Below are 23,048 nucleotides of genomic sequence, written 5' to 3'. Positions count from 1 at the left end.
TATTGTACTTTGTCGAAAGCTTTTTCGAAGTCGACTAGACATATGAATACGTCGCAATTGACATCTCCACATCGTTTGATTAGTGTTTGTACAGTAAATAATGCTTCTCTGGTGCCAAAGCCTTTTCTGAATCCCAATTGGTTTTTAGCTATTCTATCATCTAGCTTTTTATAGATACGTTCGTGTATCACTCGTAAAAACACTTTTAGAATATGGTTCATCAACCTAATTGTCCTGAGCTCTTCACACTTCATTGCGTTTGATTTTTTGGGTATTGGAATAAATATTGATATTAAACATTCTTTCGGTATCTCTCCCGTATAATAAATGTCACTAAATAATTTTATTAGTGTGCCCATATGATTTTTTGTTAATATTCTCAAGATTTCTGTAGTTATTTCATCTGGTCCCATGGCCTTCTCATTTTTTATACGTTTTAGCGCATTTCTCAATTTCTTCTTTGGTGATTGGTGGCCCATTCCTCTTGGTTCAATGACCTCAATTTTCTCGTCGTCTTCGAATAGCTCTTTTATGTATTCTTCCCATCTGTTTATTTTATCTGTATATTCCGTTATTATCTTCTTATTTGTATCCATGATATTTCTGATACCCTTTTTCTTGTATATGCCAGCTGTCTCTTTGATTTTCCGGTGTATGTTAAAACTGTTATGTTGTTTATCTAACCTTTATATTACTTCACACTTTTCTAATACCCACAGTTCCTTAGCTTGTTTGATTTTCTGTTTGATTATTTTATTAATTTTTTGTATTGTTGTTCGTTTTTATTCTTGTGTGCCCTTCGTTCCGTCATCAGTTACTTTATCTGTGTTTTCTTGTGTGATCCATTGTTTATTTTTAGATGATGTGTCTTCTTGAAGTTTTTGTTTTGTGATATTTCTCAAGATCTCGTTTACTTTTCTCCATTTATCTGTTGTTGTCAATTGCTTTTGCCTTTCTACTTCCTGAACTTCTTTGTGCACTTGTTCTTTGATTTGTTGGTATATATAAGTTTCTTTTACATTTCTCAGATTGATTCTCGGGGTTTTGGCAGTTGTTTTTAACTTTTTTAACTTGAGTTTGCTTGCAAAAAAGTACAGTACGTGAACTCTACTGGAACCAAAACGCCTCTGTAAGAACTGAAATGGGTGATACCGAAACCATAAACATCCAAAGAGGAGTTAGACAAGGTTGTATACTATCACCATTATTATTCAACTTGTACTCAGAGGACATCTTTGCACATGCTCTAGATGAAGCACAAAAAAGAATAAAAGTCAATGAAAAAATCGTGAACAATATGAGGTATGCCGATGATACAGTACAGATTGCTGGCAAACACACACCAGTTATAAACATACTAGTCAACAACAATCTAGATGAACGAGTGAAAAAGTTTAAGTATCTAGGCTGTTGGATACCTTAGACCAAGAACAAGAGGTTAAATGTAGAATAGAACAGGTAAGAAACACCTTCTTAAGGTTATGCGACAGTTACTCACTACCCATAATCTTGATTTGTCCCTACGATACTGCATGATAAAGTGTTATGTATATAGTGTACTATTACACTGCGTGGAAGCTTGGACGTTAACAGTCAGCTCGTTACGACGTTTAGAGAGCTTTGAGATGTGGGTATTTTTGGGTATGCTGAAAATTCCATGGACCGACCGCATTAGAAATGAAGAAGTTTTAAGGCGTATTAATAAAGAACTTGAACTCACAGAAATTGTCAAGAAGCATAAAACGTCTTGGACACATATTTAGACACGACAGGTATAACCTCCTTCAGCTTAATATAGAAGGGAAAATAGAAGGCAGACGCGGCCCGGGTAGACGACAAATGACCTGGCTGCGCAACATCAAAGATTGGACAGGATTAGACTTTCAAAGTTTAATAGGAAAAGCTCAAAATAGGGAAGACTTTGCAGAGGTCATCGCCAACCTTTGCTAAGAAGACGGCACCTAAAGAAGAAGAACTTGCGTTTCATGTTTGCTAGAACTAGGTTGTGGTCACTTGTTATATCTACTCCTGGGTACGCTTTAGCCGATATTATGTCATTTCAAGCATTACAACACCATTGTAGTTATCTCGAATTCTTACAGGCATACATTGACCGGATTTTACAAGAAGGTCTTTCATTTTTTAAGGTTATTTATATGGCGTCCAGCCTTCTAACAACATTTACAGCATAGTGAATGAAACGGCCCATCGTACAATTTTTGTTTTAGCCCCCCGCTCCGTCACAAAAAATATGAAGAAGTCTCACCTCAACTGGTAGTTGATTCATCATGTAATCAAACAAAAAAGAACATACTTCATCTGCTCCTTTTTTCGAAACCTATTCCGGGTATGTATAGAAAATGCTGTCGCAATTCGACAATATATATATATATATATATATATATATATATATATATATATATATATATATATACACACTTCTCCAAGAAATTAACGCACCACTTTGAAATATTAAAATATTTTATTAACGTTAATAAAAATTTCCATTGTAATGTTATATTTTGCAAACCCCTTGTATATGCTATTCGTACACTCTATATTTATTGACTGTGTTTTATCCTTTGTAGTTTTTTTTGCAACAAAACAAAAAGAATCAAAAAATGTACTAATTCTATAAATGTACTAATTTCCAAGTGTTCACGAATTTTATTCGGCTACGGTTTAATTGTTGATTATTGTTAATTGTGTTTATTATGGAGCGCCAATCACGTAATTTAACCCGAGATGAATGTTCCCAAGCAGTGATATTGTCGGAAGGAGGTTGGAGTTACCAAAGAATTGGTCCTCGGTTTAATGTGTCCCACACATCCGTCTCACGGGTGTTAGAAAGAGTCCTCGAAACAGGGTATCATACTCGCAGACAAGGGCAAGGGCGAAACTGGGTAACTACCCCTATTCAAGATCAATTTTTAAGAATTTCTGCTCTTCGACAACGTTTTGTAACACATCTAAGTCTACAAATTCTGCTTCGAGACGTGCATGTTATACAAATTAGTACTGAAACTGTTTGCCAGTGACTTAGGGAATACAACTTAACACCTAGGATTGCTGCCCGAGGTCTTCTATTAACTGCAGAGGATCGAAGGGGGAGACTACATTTTGCCAGAGAACACGTTAATTGGTTAGAGCCTGACTGGGAACGAGTGCTAGTTACTAATGAATCACAATTTTGTTTGTACAATAACGACAGACGTGTTCGTGTGTTGCGACGACCCAACGAAGGATATGCTCAGTTTAACTTCTCAGACACCAAATTTTTTGGTGGAGGATCCGTTTTGATGTTGGGTGGTATTTCTTTGACCGCACGTACGGAGCTAGTGGTCATACAAAATGGAACTGTTACAGCTGAAATGTACATAATGGAGATTCTGGAGCAACATGTAGTACCATTCGCTCCTTATATCGGTGAAAATTTCTTACTAATGCAAGATATTGCCAGACCTCACGCTGCACAGATCGTCAGAAATTATCTAGAAGAGGTAGAAATTAACAATATGGAATGGCCAGCACATAGTCCGGATTTAAATCTAATTGAAAATCTCTGGGATATCCTTGGTAGGCGATTAAGAGCGACACCGATCCAACCAATCCTTTTAAAGGAAGTGGGAGAGAGGCTGATCCGGATTTGGAGAGAACTAGACTAAAATAAAATAAGGCAATTAATTTTAAGTATGGGCTAACGATGTGAGGCTGTTATACGTAGTAGAGGTGAAAACACTCGTTGTTAAGACTTTTTTCATATTTTAGTTTACTTTTCGTATCATTATTTTTTTTAGAATTTTCCGTTTTATTTTTTTTCTCCTGTACTTCAACATTTTCTGATGATTAGATAAATTGTTATAATTACTAATAAAATGTAAAATAAATCTGGTTAAGTTTTATTTTTTATTCTTTGCCTTTTTACAAATAAAATTGATTTATTGAAGTGGTGCGTTAATTTGTTGGAGAAGTGTATATATATATATATATATATATATATATATATATATATATATATATATATATATATATATATATATATATATAATTTTGAAGGAGAGAAATAATGGGTAAACAGCTGATTGGATAAAGTGTACTTTATTATACTAAATCCAATATATTTCGCCTATTTTCATAAGCATCATCAGAGAAATCTGCATTGATGGATATTAGGTATTTTTTTATATATGCTAAATTAGTATCTTCCTTACTATGTAAGAATGTTTGTCAAGATGTTTGAGTTGAAGCAATTGTACATTAAAATAATAAATAAAAGCTAAGGCACAGAATTTACACATATTTAACGTCCACAAATTAAAATTATCCATAAAATTATATATCAATTGTTAAACTAGTAAAATTTATACCTGATAGATTTATGAATTGATGTAAGGTTAGAAAGTTACTCAATGTACAATTTTGTTTTGTTTAAATAGCTAGTTAGTAAAATTTTTTTGGTCATTATCCTATTAAATTTTAAAAACAGTTTAAATAGTTTATCAGCAATCAACATTATTAATCAATTAAGCGACAGATAGGAAAACCTGTTAGTTGTTAGGTTACTACCACTCTTATTCAAGGCTAGTAAATATTAATATATTTCACTCAAATGTTTAATATCTGATTTTTTTCTTAATACTATTATCACACTCTGCTATGAACGCCACCTCGAGGAAGATTCTCTTACTATAGTTATTTTCAATAACTAAGATTTTAAAGGAACTATAACTCATAGTGTGATTATTATCATACACATGTGTGATAAGAGTACATCTTTCTGGGTGTAAGCTGTAGTCACTTTTGTGGGAGATGATCCAAGCTTTTATATATCTTGAATTTGTCCTAAACATTCTTTATCACAGTGACTTCTTCCTCTGTTGGGATGTTATCTTTCTCTCTTTCGTCTTCCATATCTTTAAACTGGATTTCTGCTTCATTCAACCTCATCTCACTTCTTATATTAAGTCTCTCCTCAACATTTTCTGCCCATCTTGGTCCCGATCACCAATAATCTCTCTTGTTCTATTTCTAACTATTGATAATCTAGGTTTGAATTTATTTCTTTCTGTTCTGGTTAACCTTCTTGTAGAATTTTCGCGTTTCCATTTGTGTATTATAATTTTCTACTTCTTTCAGTTTGTTTTCTATACGTTCATTTTTCTTTCTTTTCAGTATTCGCTTTTCGTCTCGTCTCAGCTGCCTATACTTTTCGTGCTTGGAACCTTGCGTTGTTTGTATACATGCCTCATCGTACCAGTCCACCTTATTTTTTCATGCTTTTGTCTTCCAATTACTTCAGTTGCTATCTCTTTCAATATGGTTCTACACTGCCTCCAATAATTGTTAACATCATCATTAATATCATCTATACGATCCTAACCTCACCTACCAGCTATTAAAGTTGTCCATAATATAGTTACGTTATAGAAACAGTGCATATTCCATTTTTTTTATTTCGTAACGTTAATTATAATTTTTTGCAGTCTTTATTTTAAGCAAGTTTAAACCAAAATCGATTAACTAAACATTAAATATTTTAAAAGTTTATTTAAAATACTTTATAAAAGGTATATAATTATAAAGACCCTTTTGAGCTACATCACAGAACGTTTTCAAACTAAAAAGCCCATCATCAGTGTTTTGTTACTCGGCGCAAATACCTGGGTAAAACCCTCTGAGTTCCCATCTAGGACCCATTCAGACATCATCTGTGGGTCAGCAGCAACCTCTAGTGGGAATCTCTCGTTGCCATGTAGATCTAAGAAATATTCAAACATCACAACTTAAGTTTCAATAAAATTTAAAAAATATTAAATTTTGTACCATCTAAAGGATTTTTACCTAGATATTTAGTAGCTTAACTCATGTACACCGAGTAAAAAACACTGATGATGGGTTTTTTTAGTCCGAAAACGTTCTGTGATGTAACCCGAAAGGGATTTTATATAAACTTTTCTGATTCATGGTATACAGCCAACTACAGCAAATTTACTTTCCTTGTGGATAGTAAATATTTTGTTTTTTTTGCGTATTTATATTTCTCATTTAATTGCATATTTTTTTATTTTCAGTAAAGTTACTCTATTGCAAAGAAGGCTTAGATTAGTTAAGACCATGCTCATGTTTCTCAATAAATATGATAACCTTGATATATTTGATATGATTTTTGATTATTTTAATATTTGATTACTTTGTGATACACTCTGGGCCAAAATTAACCGGCCACCTTAAAAATGGGTAATTTTTGATTTCTTATATCTCCTAAACCTGTTGTCCGATTTAATTGATTTTTTGTGAAAAAATACCTTTTCTTAAAGTTTGCATCACCCTGTGGAATATTCTAACATTTATAGAATACTGAAATTAAACCGTAACTATAGCCTCATGCTTTCTCAACATTTTGTTTTTTTATTGATTCGCTTATGTTAGATAATACAAAAGTTAGGTGCTTTAACAACAATGTTTTTATCAATTTTTATCTCCGCGGAAAAGAAAAAATAATCTTTTTGTAAAAAAGTCATTTGTTACAGTAAAAATCCAATGAATAAAATCTTCGAAGAAAACTCAAATTAACAACATTTTGGAAATAAAAAGTCTAATTGAAAAAAAAATGGGTATCAATAATGGGTGTTGCCGCCTCTAGCCCTTAGGACTTCTTGGAGCCGGTTTGGCAATCTATTCATGACATCCTAGATATCAGATTGGAGGATATTGTACCACTCCTCTACCGCAGCTGTCTTTAGCTCCTCAAAGGATGCAGGGGCTGGTACTCTTGCTCTTACCCGTCTACCCGGTTGTCCCACATATGCTTAATTGGGTTAAGATCGGGACTGTGTGCTGGCCATGGTAGAACTTGAATCCCGACCTCATTAAGGTACTCACGGGTAGATCTTGCTCTATGGCAACGTGCATTGTCATGCATTAGTCTGAAGTTATCACCAATGAATGGTGCAAAAGGCATGACATGGTCTTGGAGAACTTCTTGCACGTATACTTGGGCATTCACACTGCCTCAACCGAACACAACAAGATCAGTACGCACTTCGTAAGAAATACCTCCCCAAATCATTATTGACCCTCCTCGGTAAGCCACTGTTTCGGTTATAGCGCATGCAGCAAACCTTTTTGGTTTGCTGCATGCGCTATATGATGTTGGCGTCCATCTGGACCTTTTAGGGCTATTCTGCTCTCATCTGAGAACAGTATATTCTTCCATTCCGCGACAGTCCAGTTAGCATATTCTCGCGCAAAATGAAGTCTAGCCCTACGGTGTTGTGGGAGTAGTTGGGGTGCGCAAGCTGGACGAAAAGCCCTCAAGTTTATTTCTGACAGTCCTCTTCTAATCGTTTGTCTATTCACACTAACGTTCCTCACCTCAAGAAGAGACCTACGAGCTTCAGGAGCGGTGCAAAAGGTATTTCTCAATACTTTAGTGACAATGAAGCGGTCATCTCGAACTGAAGTGCATCGTTTTCGGCCTTGACCTGGCCTGCGGTTGTATGATCCTGTCTCCCGAAATCGTCTGATGGCATCTTGTACTGTAGTTCTGGGTACATCGAGCATCAACTAAAACCACTGCCCTAGCAGCATCAGTTGGAACGAGTGGCATTTTTAAAATCACTAACAACAATTTTAATTGTTAATTTTAATTACAAATTTAATTTTAATTACAAATTGTTCAAGAACTGTTATTAAGACGGAAACAAATTTGCAATAATGTCGTACAACTGTGGTGAGTTAAATCGTCTGTATTGATGAAAAACATTAGTTGTTAAACTACCTAACTTTTGTATTATCAAACATAAGCGAATGAATCAAAAAATAAAATGTTAAGGAAACATGAGGCTATAGTTATAATTTTTAATTTCAATATTTTATAAATGCTAGAATATTCCACCGACCCATTTTAAGGTGGCCGGTTAATTTTGGCCCAAAGTGTATTTATGATATTTGATATTTTAAATATATTTTTATCCAGTGAATTTTACCATTTCTTTATTTTATCATATTTGCACTTTTCTCTTTGCCTTATGAATATCCCATTTCTGTTTTATTGACATTCAAATATTTAAAAACGGTGGCGGCCTTTTTTTGAAAAGAGTTGTTCTCTTTCCTGTTTTTTTGTTGTTTTGTATCTATTCTTTCTAGCGTTTCTCACCTCTATGAATGACCCCCGTCATAATCTACCAGTTTTGAGCAACGGTGTGCTTAAGTCACATAGTTTATCAGTGTTCCAAGTTTACTCCTTAGTAATCTAGTTCACACGTGTGGTTGAGTCTTCGATTGAGAGCACTTTTAGAGTTTATTGTGGGAATCGAAAGCACATCATTTGGCTCCAAAGGCACATAAACTTACCTCTGAGCCATCCAGGTCCTTTCTCTTGTTTGGTTCTCTTCAAGACACGACGAAATTCTCTAACAAATAGCAGATTTTTACTTACTGTTTCTATAATAAATAAAATGTTTTTTCTTTTAATTAACGATTATTCTGTATAAAACATATAATAAATAAAGACATTTTAATACATATATCCAATAAGATTGAGCATTGTTAACAAGAATAGAAACAAATTCTATTTTATGTATGTATTTAAACACTAATCTTGCCATTACCCCAAATATATCTTTTTTACCTCTGTATAACTAAAAGATGTATAAACTAAAGTTGATTGCACCCAAACAACTTGTTAAATTGAAAATATTTCCATAAAATCTGCATGTAAACCTAAATTATTTAATATATTTTAAGTGTTAATAAAGTGTTAATAATCTGTAATTATTTCTAAAAGCAAAGTTTAGGTGAGCTATTAATTTTTGAAATTTCGAATAAATTAGTGATATTTACGTGTTTCGGTTTGATTTTGTTGTTTCTAATCTTCTTAATGTAGATTGCTTTTATTTCCTGGAAAACTATTTTTAAATTATATTGTCTAAAAACTTTCCCGTAGTTACAATATACTTCTCAAACAAGATTTTAAAGGGGTCGTTTGTTTGCATAGACATCATATTGTCATGGTTACCTCTAAAATGATCTTCTGTATAGATCACAATATGAAATAAATCTATTTTTGGCTTTTTTAAAAGACTAGCCCTAGGAATCGGTCCGTATTTTTCTGAGAACGAATTGGCCAGGCCATTACCATCCACGGCCAGAGCTATAAAGCGGTGATTATCAACTTATTTTGGCCTGAATATAATGACATGGGCACCGATGACATGAAGTTTCAAGATTCAAGATTCAAGGTGCTGCGTGTTCCAAAACTCATGCTATATTGGACATTTTGCATGAGCGATTATAAGCCATGGTCATCTTACGTGAAGGTGATGTCAACTGGCCACCGACATCATACGATTTGACCCAATTAAACTCTGTTTTGTGTGGTTTTCCTTTTGAACGAATAAAAATTTTTGACGATATCTCGCACACGCTTTATTTTACTTAAATTTGAAGAGTGTAATCACTTAATTAAAGTCCCACTACATCTTCAATTCAAGTACATGGGAGAGTAGTACCAGAGAAAAAATACTATTAATTAAAATACTCTATAGTAGTTGAAAAAGCTTCTTTGTATATAACACTACTCGGAAAAACACGCGTGTTTTATATGGTCAAGTGTCTTTGATGGAATTTTACTATGATAACTATGAGTACTATTCCGAAAAATGCAGTAAATAGAAGATTAGAATTAAATAACATAAATTATTATTTAATAGTTATTTGAGTTAAGATTATGCATTATTCAAATATCTATTTCTATGTCTTATTGTTTATATTCCTAAATGTAAAGTGTCACGATTATTGCGAGTACACCCTGGCGAGTAAACAATAGATAATGATCCACTTTACATTAAATTAACAAATTAGAATAGGGCGCAGACTGTAATTATATAAATCGTCAAATAACTATGGAATTTATTCTTCTATACAATTAAGATAAACTTGTATGTCCAAGATTACTACAGGACTCAACCCTCGGGAAGCGACTTATGTTGCACATGGTCAACAATCTGGTTTGTTGGATAAATTCCAAGGCGAAACAATGTCCGACGTTGAGTCTGTTTTGTTCGTCTTGTCTCTTATTGATTGTAATAGCGAAAGCTGCCTTAAAAGGAAAATGACAACGACGAAACTCGAATCGAGCTCGTATATTCTACGAATATACACTCCCCAAATAGCCTTTCCAGTTCAAACCATGGCTTGAATTAGGTGAGTTCCCAAAACCATAAGAATTCATCGCGTCTTATTTCACAGTTTTTGCTCGTGTTTAAATTTCTCAGCAGCGTAATAATCATTCCAACCTTGAGGTAGAGACGGTGGGATGGTTTTACATATATTTTTAGCCTACTCAGCCCAGAATATCTTTTTTGCCTCTTCTGAGAAGTTAGTGATTCTCAATAAATATTTTCGGTTTGAATTTTTAAGGATTTGATTTGATTTTTGATCCTTTTGGTTTTTGTATTATTCTTAAATAGTTACGGTTTGTTTTTAAAAGTAAATAGTAAAGATAAAAACAAACATCATCTGATCAAAACAAAGTCCTGTAGATAATATATACATATCCTAAAGATATATGCATATCTATTAACAGGTGTCGATAGTGTTAAATGAAGTAATTAATTGAGTTATATAATACAATTTTAACTAGCATATCTACTATATATATCTTCTTCTGATGCCCTACGGTATGCAGTGTGTAGGCGTTCATGCTAGTTGGATTATGGAAAGGGATCCTTCTTCTGTTCTTTTTATTATGGTATGATATCAGGTATTTTGCACCAGTTTCGTATGTCTCTGAACCATGAGTGTCATTTGCGACAATTCAAGGTCCTCTTCGACCTTGAATTTTGTCCAATAAATGGTTTTTAAAATATTAAATTTGTTGCCTTTTAAGGTGTGGCCTAAATATGAGACCTCTCGCTGTTTAACGATATTAAGAAGCTCTCTTTGGGTTTTACCTTTTATTAAATTCTCTGCATTTGTAATATGCTCGTCTAACGGAATTTTAGGCAACCTTCTGAGACACCACATTTCGAACGCTTCAATACTCTTTAGCGATCTTACTTTAAGGGACAAGGTCTTGCTACTATACATTATTATTGCCCATACGTAGCATTTTAGGATGCGAATAAAGAAACTTCAAGGAGTTTCGTGCTAAAAAAGGTAGTTATTTAATGTAGTAAAAGTATTTTTAATTATTACTCCTCGTATCTTCACTTCCTCGTCTCAGTCCCACTTATCGTTTAAGGTAGCTACAAAATATTAAAATTTTGTAGCTACTCTCACTGTATGAATATTATTTCTTATCTCTTTTAGTTAATGTTGTCTGCTATAATAGCTGCCTACGGCAGCTATGATCTGCATAATGCAAATTATTCATGGGAATTTCATTTATTTTGATACCTTTTTTTACTCTGCTGTGCAAGTTAAAAAATCTTTTCTACATATATGTTAAATAATAAAGGGATGCAGCCCTGTCTCATGCCGTTACTTATTACTATTTGGTCTGTGCATAAACCGTTGGTAATCCATAATCCTGCCTTTTGATTCCAATAGAGGTGTTGGATCATCCTCCTATAAAGTAATCTATAAAGATATCACTTCTTTGGTGATAGCATCTGTGCAGCAAAAAAGTGCCTCTCTGTTCCTAAACGGTTTTTGAAACCAAACTGAGTGTCTCGCATCTCTCATCACATTTGTGATATAATTCCGCTTATGTGACGTAAAGACGCTTATGTGAAGAACGCTCTGAGTATGTGGCTCATTAAAATGATTAGGCGATGGTCTTCGTAGTGTCTGGCGTTGTGTTTCTTTGGAATTGGTACGAAAGTTGACTTCAGCCAATCTGATAGTATTTTCTTATTATTGTAACATTGTTACATGGTATTAAAGAGTTTGTATATGTACTTGATATTGAAGAGTTTTACTATTTCCGCATTTAGGTTGTCGGTTCTTACAGCTTTACTATTTTTTAAACCTGAGATTGAATATTCCATTTCTGATTTTAATATTGTTGATCCAGTTAAGTCTGTACTTTCATTTGCTGTACGAGTATCTAAGTTATAATCGTCGGAAAAAAGATATAGTATAAATGTTTGTCAGAGTTTGCATACATAGTTCATTGTAATCTGTTATAATGATATTACCTTTTATCATTTTTAAGTAGTTACTTTTAAAATTGTTTGATATTTATTTAAGTTTTTATGGAAGTTTAAAGATTTATGTTTTGCATTTTCATATCTATTATTTTTTCGGGCTTTCTTTTTCATTTTTTGTTGATATTGAGTATTGATTTTTCAGTTTCTTTTGTCATTTTTCTCTAGTTTTATTAGTTTTTTAAAGCTGTATTACTTCCAAGGTATTTTGTAAGCTTAGAAATCATTTTACACTTAAACTTAAAATTACTTATTAGTGGAATATGGTCAGAATAGTACGTCATTGAAATTAACTAGACGGCAACAAAGAATCTAATTATTCTTCTTCTTTTTCAGGTTCCTGATGTTCACATGTGAAAATCAATGATGGGTTAATACAAATAATATCCAACAGTACATCATTAACAATCAAAAATATTTTTATTTTTATTAGTTTAAATAAATGAACAAACATGTTTCTGAAATTTAACATATTTGGTAAGGATTATGCACAAATTGCTGCAATTGCTATTGGTAAGTAACTTCAGTATTATTTTTCTTAAATGTGGACCAAAAAAAATACGTAAAGATAACAAAATTCACGTACATTGCATTTAACTTAAAATGAAAACAGGCTCGGTTGAATTATGCTGAATATTATCTCATGTTTCATTTGCGAAAAATAAAAAATCGACGAAAAAATGAAAACGTTTATGAAATACACAAGGAAAATCAAATTCCTGTAGTTGACTGTATACCATAAATCACAAAAGTTTTATTTACAAATCCTTTATAAAGGGTATATAATTAAAAAGACCCCTTTCGGGCTATATCACAACAGAATGTTTTTGGACTTACTAGTCCATCATTGTACACGCACTCATGATAAACTAGTAAGTCTGAAACCTCTACCCCTTTATCCGGTCTATTATAAGCTTTTTCAATACTTTTTGACGTCTGTATTCAGCTAATAAGTCTCCGTTTTCTTTGTTTTCAATAGCCAAATTTTAGTGTTTACAATGCAAAATAATTTTAATATACATATTCACATTTAAAATATTTTAAAACTACATTTTCCTTATTTGGAAAGGTAGCAAATAAATAAAAAAATAAAAACAAATCTTCAATTTTCATTCAATCAAACTTTTTAATATGACTTCAGAGATCTTTTTAAAAATTAAAAACTGGGAGAAAAAGACATTAACAAATGATCGAAGAAGCAGAAAAACAAGCTGCAAGTGCGTATAGTTTGAACGCAATTATACTGAAACAAAGACAATGACAAGTGCACAAGAAAAATAATCTGTCACTACTCCAATTCAAGCTAACACCGCAACACCTGCATGTCAGATATCACGTGATATGGGTTAAAAAGCCAGACAGCTCCGTCGGCATACCTGACGCCCTCCAGCCCGCACATCCACTTTATTTAGTAGTAAGTGCCTCTAAGTCACATAAGTTATTTAAGTGGTAAAGTCACTAAAGACATTGTTCTCTCTCTCTCTCTCTCTCTATCTTTCAGTCCTCTATCGTTCTGCACAAGAGCAAAGTGTAATTTAGTATTGCAGTGTAATTTATTATTGCAAAGTGTACAATTATACATTTAATATATATCGTGGACTTGAAATAAACTGCTGAAGCAAAGTGTTGAGAAACAAAAAGAATCAGCTATCACACCAAATCCTGTCGACAAACATAAAAATTCGACATTGTCACGAAGGTTTGACGGTCCACGGGAACTTTGTAAAAATAACGTATCTACTTATTTTACTTTATGGTCCTTCGAGCCGGATTATGTTGGAAAACCAAATATATTTTGTCACTACTCCAATTTAAACTAACGCCGCTACTGTGGTTTGCAACACCTGCATTTCAGATACCACCTGATATGGGTTTAACATTAGACAGCTCCGTGAGCATACCTGATGCCCTTCCAGCCCGTACACCCACTTTCTTTAGTAGTAAGTGCCTCTAACTGTATTAAAACATTGTCACCTTAAGTTATTCAAGCGCATAAGTCGCTCAAGATATTGTTCTATCTCTTTCTCTCTGTCTCTCTCTCTAATTCTGCACAAGAGCAAAGTGTTTTTTATTATTGCAAATTATATACATATAAGTTAAATATATATCGAGGATTTGAAATAAACCGGTGAAGCAAAGTGTTGTGTATAATTTAACCCCCATAAGAAACACACAAAAAGAATCAGCTACCACACCAAATCCTGTGCTACCACACAATTTCAACAGGTTGTCACGAAGGTGTGATGTTTTACGGGAAATTTTTAAAAATTACTTACTTATTTTCCTTTATGCATCAGAGTAGATGGCACTTTTGTACTCTGCCACTTAAAAAGGCTAGTAAAGTTTTATAGAAAAAAAATCAATCTATAAATGTTGGTCATCCAGTCCAAAACACCTTATATAAACATACAGGTAGTTCACTTTAGTTCACAATTGAAATAGATTAGGCTTATTACCTTAAATGTTTATATATCTACCTTACCGTGGTCTACCCAGTTGTTGCCTTAAAAATACACAGAACGACCCCTGGGCGAGAAAAGCTTGAACTAGGAAGTGAAATAGGTTAGGTTGAGAAATTTTTGTATATGGTAATAAAACTGTTTGTCAGGATTAAACCTTGCTATATAAAAATAACAATTATAGACACAATGCGATGTCCAGATGTGTACGAAAATTTTTGAGAGAAATTCCACCATATCAAGTCACCTAGGGCTCGATAACACGGAAAGAGTCACACCAGAGATCAATCCTTTTACCATAGGTATCTGGGAGAAATGCATTTTTACCTTAGAGGGAGTGTAAGCCGTATGGCTAAATCTGGACACAATACTTACTTAGCAACTGATTGCATAGGTTAATTCTAAAGGCAAGACAAGAAATATGATTTTTCTAGAGATAACCTTGATAAGATTGCAAAGTAGCAATGCTGAAAAACAAATATTGTTGTATAAGATGATCGAAAAAGAAATGAACTAATTAAAGAAGTGGCAGAAAAAAGGGAGAAAATAAATGTGGTACCTATCTGAATTTTATCCATGACTTTATTTTTGGAAAATAATTAATTTTAGTTTATATAAAAGTAAAGTAGTAAAAAATAAAATAAAGTTTATATACAAAGAATTTTATTTTTAAATGATAGGTCATACACCCATTGAATCATTTCCGACATTTAATTTACGTTAATGATTATATAAACATTTTCGTTAAACAGTTGTTATAAAAAAACAATAACATCATTTTACGCCATTAATGTACACATTTATTAATTATCTATAAAATATTTATCACGGAAATTTTTAAATCACCGTGTCATAAATTACAAACAAAAATAAGTTATAATATTATTATAAATTGTACCGAAATATTTACTGTCTTTGTTATTTTTTTTGTATTTTTCTTGTTGTAGTATTATAAAGTATAAGTAAAGATAATTGCTTATGAGGAAGATGTTTTCTTCTTAAAGTTGGTAACCAGAAACGTAAATATACACATTTATCAGCAAATGTGTTTTTTATAGGCTTTTGATTAAAAGGCATTGTACTAGTTATTTACAGAGAAAAGTTAAACTGAGGGCAATTAGTTTATAGTTATTGGGCAATATTTAAATTTAGACATTAATGTCTACATGTTAGCAAGCATGGAAAAATTGTATCTGAACACATTTTACATATCGAAGCTACTTTAAACATGCGAACTATATAATCTACTACATAAATCATCCAGATATTATAGCACGGCACACGGAGGAACCGAAATTATTATTAGGTAGACAATCAAGTATCACGAACTAAACCATTATTCAAAAGATCACATACATGCAACCAATATAAGCATAGAGGACTGACATGGTTCAGTGATAGTTTCTGCAATATATAGTCATTAAGGCATTCAATAACTAGTAATCAATATGAACAGCTGTTTACTACACTTGGCAACAGATTTATTGCGGCTGATGATTATTATAATCCTAAGCATACACAATGAGGCTTTAGGTTAATAACACCAAAAGGTAGACAACTATTAACAGCAACATAAAACAAAAGTCTTGACTTTATATCAACAGGTGAACCTATTCCTATATATATATATATATATATATATATATATATATATATATATATATATATATATATATATATATGCTGATCTCGTTGATTTTGCAATTTACAAAGAAAATCCCAAAAATTGCGTGTTGGCAAACTCTTGTCTTGAATTGCGCTCTGAATTGCGATTTTCGTGAATATCTGGATACCTTGTTGGATCTCTGTACTCCACTAAAAACCAATGATGAAATAGAGAACACGGCGGAATATTTTACAAGATCGATACAGAAAGCGATATGGGGAACACCAAGCCAAGTCTCAACTAGTACACCTCAAGAACTGCCTTCGATAATTAAACAAAAAATAGCCGAGAAACGGAATATAAAGAACATCTGATAAATAATTCGTGCTCCTGCAGACAAAACTAAATTATATCAAGCTACCCTAGAACTCAAGAACTTACTAAATACTAATAAAAACAATGAAATTCAAAACTACCTTAGGAACAGCTTTAGAAGCTCCTGATTATGATTCATGGAAAGCTGTAAAAAAAATAAAAAAAAGCCTCAATTTGGTACAAAATACCAAAGTAAATATGATTGACTAAGCATGAGGAATATGGATACCCGAAATTGATAAAATTAAAGCAAAGATAGACGAGAGAAGAAGAGAACAAAAATCGTAGCTTATAAATATTTAAGAATTTACCAAAAAAGGTAGATGTACTCTAATTTGTCAAATATATCAAATATAATCGCTTCACTCAACAAGAAGCGGCACCTAGGAGAAGAAAAATGACAATGATGCAAACAGTAGTAGCATGGAAATATACCCATTTATTAAACTTAGAAATATTTCATAATTTAAAAAATTACTCAATTACTTTTAATTTTACTTCGGCAACACTGTGGTTGCTTATTTTTTTAAAATTCTAATCCATTTTTCTAAATTACCTGTTTTTGTTTTTATTATGTTTATGTATTCAACCAATAAGTTATAGCTTATTTATTATATAATGCTGTTTGAACTTCGAACTTACTTTGCTATGTGTTCCTTTGGTATTTACAGAATATCAATTTTACATGTTACTTACAACAAAAATCTGAATTGATATTCAATAGAAAGATACATAAAAACAGTATATTATAATATAACAGTATATTATAATATAATACAGGAATCTTCGGATTATTTCCATATATCCAACCTTTTGCAACCATTTTTTATATTCGTAGGTAAAAGATTTTTCCATGCTGCAACTGTGTATAAAAAAGTAGTTGTCACATTTAGATCCACTTGTTTTTATAAAATGCTATAAGTTTTCTTGCAGTTAGCAGTTTCCCTTAATGAAACACGCGACACTAAATGTTTCTGGATTTGAAATCTCCAGTATTTTGTGAGTCTTCTCCGCCTTGGTTTTTTAGCTTCAGCTTGAAGCAAGCCCTTAACAATAGTTAATTTAGATGGATTATATTATCCATCTGATTTTGGACTAAATAATCATCTAAAAATCAAAAATTTAAGCCAAAAGACCAAATTAACAATATATAGAACACATCCTACCAGTGCTAACATATGGGTCAGAAACATTGACCATCTTCAAAACAGACGCAAATTGTCTGCTCCTCTTCGAAAGGAAGATACTAGGTAGAATAAAGTGCGCAATCTGTGAGAATGGTGTTTGAAGAAGGCGATATACTTTTGAATTGCACGGGAAGTATAATGAAATAATATATAATAATGATAAATATGTAATATCTTTCATAAAAATAGGTGCGCTTAGATAGGCCGAACATATGTCGAGATCAAATGCAAATTACCCACCCAAATGAATCCTTTTATCGGCAGCAGTAGGAAATAGAAGTGGAGGTAGACCAAGACTAAGATGGAGGAAAGGTGTGGAAGAGGACGCTATTAACATCGGCGCAGCAAACTGGCAAATAGTTGGCGAAGAACAAAAACAACTGACGAAATAGCCTGGGGAAGGTCGAGGCTCAATTAGGGCTGTAGCAGCAATGATAATGATGATTGTACATCTGGGTTGATTCACGTAAATCAACGGAGGGCATAATGCTTGAATGTGGCGTTTGCAATGGCTATATTGCTTTCGGAAGTTATCTCTTAAATGGATACTCCAAATTTTATAAAAACTGAGATACGCCTATTCTGCAATATGGAGATTTTAAAGTTGATGCTTGCAATGTTGTCAGAATTACCATTTTTCTGATATAATCAGTGACTTTGGTTTTTTAAACACAATACTCTATATTGTATTATTATTGAAATCCTCACTTTAATATTAGTTCACCCATATGTATCACTTGGTATTTTATCTAGTCACGAAGAAATAAATCTTCTTTGTTCCAAATAGTTTTGAAGTAATGTAGTAAATATAGAATGCTGTGATTTTGACATTAGTTCATAAAGCTAACAATCGCTTGACGTATATTGAAAAGTTTTGTAAAATAAATTGTTTTAATGACTAAAACTGATACTTGTTTTATGTGTTTTTAAAAGCTACACTAAAGATGATTTTTGATAAAAAAGAGCAAATTACTGTTTTAATGATGGGGGACTACAGAAAGACTACAGATGGGGGGCGATAGAAAAAGATTTTATATCGCCCAGTCTGGTTATGCAAAAATGAAGCTTTTAAGACATAGGTGGGGGTTACTAGATAACGAATAGACGAAAAAGTACTCTTGTTTTTACCTTGCGTTTTTTTTTAAACAATAATTTATGGTCGCAATTTGATTTTTTATCTATAAGTTTTTTCCCTTATATTTTAAATAAACAATATTTATATAATTTTTTTATATCAAGAATATCTTTATTTTCCCGTTAATTAAATTAAAATTGATAAATAATTTACGGGGATAAATGGAAAAAAATAGTTTTTTGCACTAATTTATAAATTTTAATAATTTTTTTATTAACAAAATAAAATGTTATTAATATATTTAACCATCGAGGAATTATCGTCTTTTAAATTTGTGCGAAATTTCCCCCCGATCGCTCAAATAGTTTAAAAGTTATTTAATTTATTTATCCCTGAGGCTAAATATTTAAACTATTGAACTTGCTCTATTAATGATGCTAGACACATTTAGCAGATTTCATAGGATTCTTTAAGACTTAACTATCTCCTCAGAAGTTAAATGCATATTGCGTTTTCATAGAAATTATTTACAAAATAAACGTTTGAAAAAGGGGTATGTTTTTTACTTATAAACAATTGTAATAACTTCTATATTTTTTAAGCTACAGACTTGTACGTACAACCATTGGATAGCTGGTGAAAAAAAAAAAAAACCTTCTATGACCAATAGGAACGAAGTTAGAGACTATTTTTTAAAAAATCATACCTCCATTGTTTATAAACATTAAAAAATAAAATTTGCACAAATTTTGAATAAAAATCTAAACTTTATATTGAAACTTATAGCTATAAAATTTATCCAATTTTTCGAAACTTACAGCCTTTCGACACGAAGGCACTTTCGAAAGATCGACATAGGAAAGTGGAGGGGATGACTGTTTCAGCTTCGTTTTTTTTTTCGAGATCGGAACTTCAAATTGAAACACCTAGGAAAAATTTAGATTATCCCGGCTTCCATTGCAGCTAGAAGCCTCTTTTTTTAATCTGGGGTAGCTCGTCGAAATATAAATAACTACATAGTTTTCATAGGCCGGGAAATATGGGAAAGCTCGGAAAAATTAAGTCCATTTGAAATTCTCCGTAAAAACTTACTTTTTTTTTTTAATTTGGCTGGAATAGTCTGTCGCAGTATTAATAATGATGACATAATTTTCACCACTCCGGAAATCTCGGAAAATCCCGGAAGATGAATCTGTAATTGTTATGGAGGCTGTTAACGCTTAAATCTGGGCACGATACTCAAATAAGAAGACCATAAACGTGAAAAAATAAAAAAATAAACAAATATTTTATATTTTTCTTGACAAAAATACTGTTTATGCACTATCAAATAATTGAAAATTGTGATCACGTGATGGAAACGTTATATAAAGTATATAAATTGAACAATAATTAATTACTTAATTATTTTTATTCATTGTTTTTAAAATTTTATGACTCATTACCATAAAATTGTTTGTTTTTATGTTAGTTTCTAGGAAACAAACAAAACATAATCGTATTTCCGCTATTATTTTCAATATTTATGTTTACGTAAAAACTAATTGATCTGAATAACTTATCGGGTATCAACAAAGTTATGTTATGCAAAGTTATTTTAAGTGTCTTTAATTTACATTAAAAAATATGTATCTGTAAACTATTTAAGTGGAAAAATGCATGGCTGAGTCACTAAAATTTTAACGGAAAAGTTTTCAATTGCAATTCATTATTATAATTACAAAGTACAGTCAATTATAAAGTACAAAAATTTAACCTGAATCTATTCTAAAATAAGAAATACCTGAGATACGTGTGTTGCAAAGTTGGAAATATCTGATTCATCCATTTGTATAACGAATTTTTGATGTTTTCAATATTTCGATCTCGAATATCTTCTGCCATGTCACTTATTTTTCTTTGGATAGTATTAGGTATTGGAAAGGGGTATGATTTTTATTTTTGCAGCCTCTTTTTTACCTGCTATTATTTTCACCATCTCAGCATCTATAGGTAGAGTCAAATCTTCAGCAATTGCATGTGGCTTACTATTTTTTGGAATGCGATATGGAACTCTATAGCTTGCTAGAAATGCTTTTTCATTTGTAATGGTTGATAATGAAAAAATCGCTTGTTAATGGTGATTAATGGTTAGCTTTCTCCCAAAATTCTATGGGTTTCTCTTTTTGTCTGTATGTTTTCTATTTAAATTCCGAACTATTAAAAGTAGTTTTGAGGACTTCATACTTTATTTTGACAAAATTTCTTCACAAATAACGTACGGTGAAGACACAAGAAAAAAGAAATTGTGTAACTAGCTCTTTGATGGCACAAGTTTAAAACGTTTTTTTTTTCCAACAGTTTTTTTAACAACTGTCCAAATCTTAGACGCCGTATTAGATTATTAGATCTCCTGTTTGATTTGGCAATGTCGTTAAATAACGAATGAACTGGGTATGATAAGATAAGAAGATCGTCTACTATTGTTTTTGCCAAAAAAAAAAAAATGTTGTAGTGTATCTAGACTGCTAGCTAAAATAACGATTTTTTTTAAATAAAAATCCGTAGGCATGGCCGGAACTAGGAGATTTGTCAGGGGAGGAAAGATCAGCAAAAATAATACCTCTGTAAGCCATTTTTTTAGATGCGTTAGTTGAAATTGCACACCATTTGTATACTATTAAAAAGTTGTATTTATGAAAAAATATAACTACGCAAATATTTGTTATGTATTGTATTCAATGGTTATTATACTTAGATTAAAAGTCTTTCCTGTTCCTTTGTACTTCTTTTGTAGTTTTTAATGATTTTAAGTTTGCTAAAACTTCGTTCTCCAGATAACACTGTATCTGATAGCGTGCGAATCAATTTCAGTGCAGTAGTAATGTTAGGGTAGCCTTCCTCTAGTTTATTTTTATAAACAATACTTAACATTTCTCTTGATGCGGATTCCTTTAAATTTTGATCAACTGATGAAGCGTGATGCTTAAAACTTTGAATTTCAAATATAAATTATTTAACGTTGAGATCAGCAGTGTAGATATTTGCGAATTATATATATTTAGGAATTCTACAGTATTCACTGCCTTCCCTCGCTCAACCGTTTCCATCGCTCTCTGTTGTTCCATTCTCCATCGTTTCGGCCTTTCTTACTCATGGCGTCGTCCACTTCGTTCCTCCAGGATTTTCGGGGTCGTCCACTTTTCCTCCTTCCTATGGGGCTCCATTCGGTTATTCTCTTTATCCATCTGCTGTCAATAGTTCTTCTTATATGTCCATACTACTTTAGTCTTTTTTGTTCTATAAATGTTAGTATGTCTGTTTCTATTGATGTTCTTTGCTTTATTTCATCATTACTTCTCCTATTCATTCTTGTTACTCTGCAGCATCTTCGCAGGCTTTCCATCTCTGTTGCTACTATCTTACTGCTGTTTTTCTTGTTTATGATCCAATTTTCAGCCCCATGTGTCATAATACTTCTCACTAATGTTTTATAAATCTGTGTTTTTGTCTTCATATTTAGGTGTCTATCCCATCATACTGAGTTAAGCTGTCGGATTGCAGTTCTTGTTTGTCCTAATCTTTGTGTAATTTCTTCCTCTGTTGTTGCCTTTTTCGTGATTATAAACTCCAAGTATTTGAATTTATCTTTTCCTTTGATTGTTACGTTGTCATCAATATGTAGATCTTCTATGTCTTCTTCACTTGTAGATAGGTACTCTGCTTTCGCGAGATTAATATCTAGGCCAGCCTTGGTATATTCTTCTTGTAGCTTCTTCATCATGTAGCTGAGGTCGTCTTGGTCTTGTGCAATCACTACTTGATCGTCTGCAAAGCTTAACGTATATAGGTATCCGTACCGGTACTCCCATGCCTTTGCATTTTCTTTTCCATGTAGTCAAGGCTTTCTCTAAGTATATTTTGAATAGGGTTGGAGATGTGGAACAACCCTGCAGGAGCCCTTTTGTTGTGGTGAAGTCTCCTATGATTCTTGTTCCCATTTTAATGAACACTTTATTTTCTTTATACAGAGCTTTTGTAGCTTCTATGAGTTCCGTCTGTATTTCTAATTTGTACATTGCCTCCCATAGTTCTGACCTTGGTACAGAGTCATACGCCTTTCTCAGGTCCACAAATGCCAAATGTATATCTTTATTTTTTGCTTTTTTCTTTTCCAACAGTTGTTCCAGTGTGTATATGTGGTCTATGCATGAT

At 32.4% G+C, this 23,048-nt stretch overlaps 2 protein-coding genes across 4 annotated transcripts in view; one reads left to right on the top strand and one right to left on the bottom strand.

The window, feature by feature from the left end:
* LOC140445208 (uncharacterized) overlaps positions 1-23,048 on the bottom strand; it is a 486,932-nt gene that overhangs the window by 106,547 nt on the left and 357,337 nt on the right. The window lies entirely within an intron of this gene.
* The window catches only part of LOC140446249 (facilitated trehalose transporter Tret1-like), a 31,259-nt gene that overhangs the window by 1,716 nt on the left and 6,495 nt on the right, over positions 1-23,048 (top strand). Inside the window, exons 2-3 of one of the 2 annotated variants that reach the window (XM_072538789.1) lie at positions 2,229-2,347; positions 12,489-12,665. In XM_072538789.1, the coding sequence (XP_072394890.1) occupies positions 12,605-12,665 (61 nt within the window). In that variant the 5' untranslated portion in view covers positions 2,229-2,347; positions 12,489-12,604. The remainder of the gene's footprint in view (positions 1-2,228; positions 2,348-12,488; positions 12,666-23,048) is intronic. The other variant, XM_072538790.1, reaches the window with a different exon arrangement.

This window comes from Diabrotica undecimpunctata, chromosome 7, assembly GCF_040954645.1.
Source record: "Diabrotica undecimpunctata isolate CICGRU chromosome 7, icDiaUnde3, whole genome shotgun sequence".
Taxonomy (NCBI): domain Eukaryota; kingdom Metazoa; phylum Arthropoda; class Insecta; order Coleoptera; family Chrysomelidae; genus Diabrotica; species Diabrotica undecimpunctata.
Note: the sequence above shows the minus strand (reverse complement) of the source record. Positions and strands in the feature narration are given on the sequence as shown.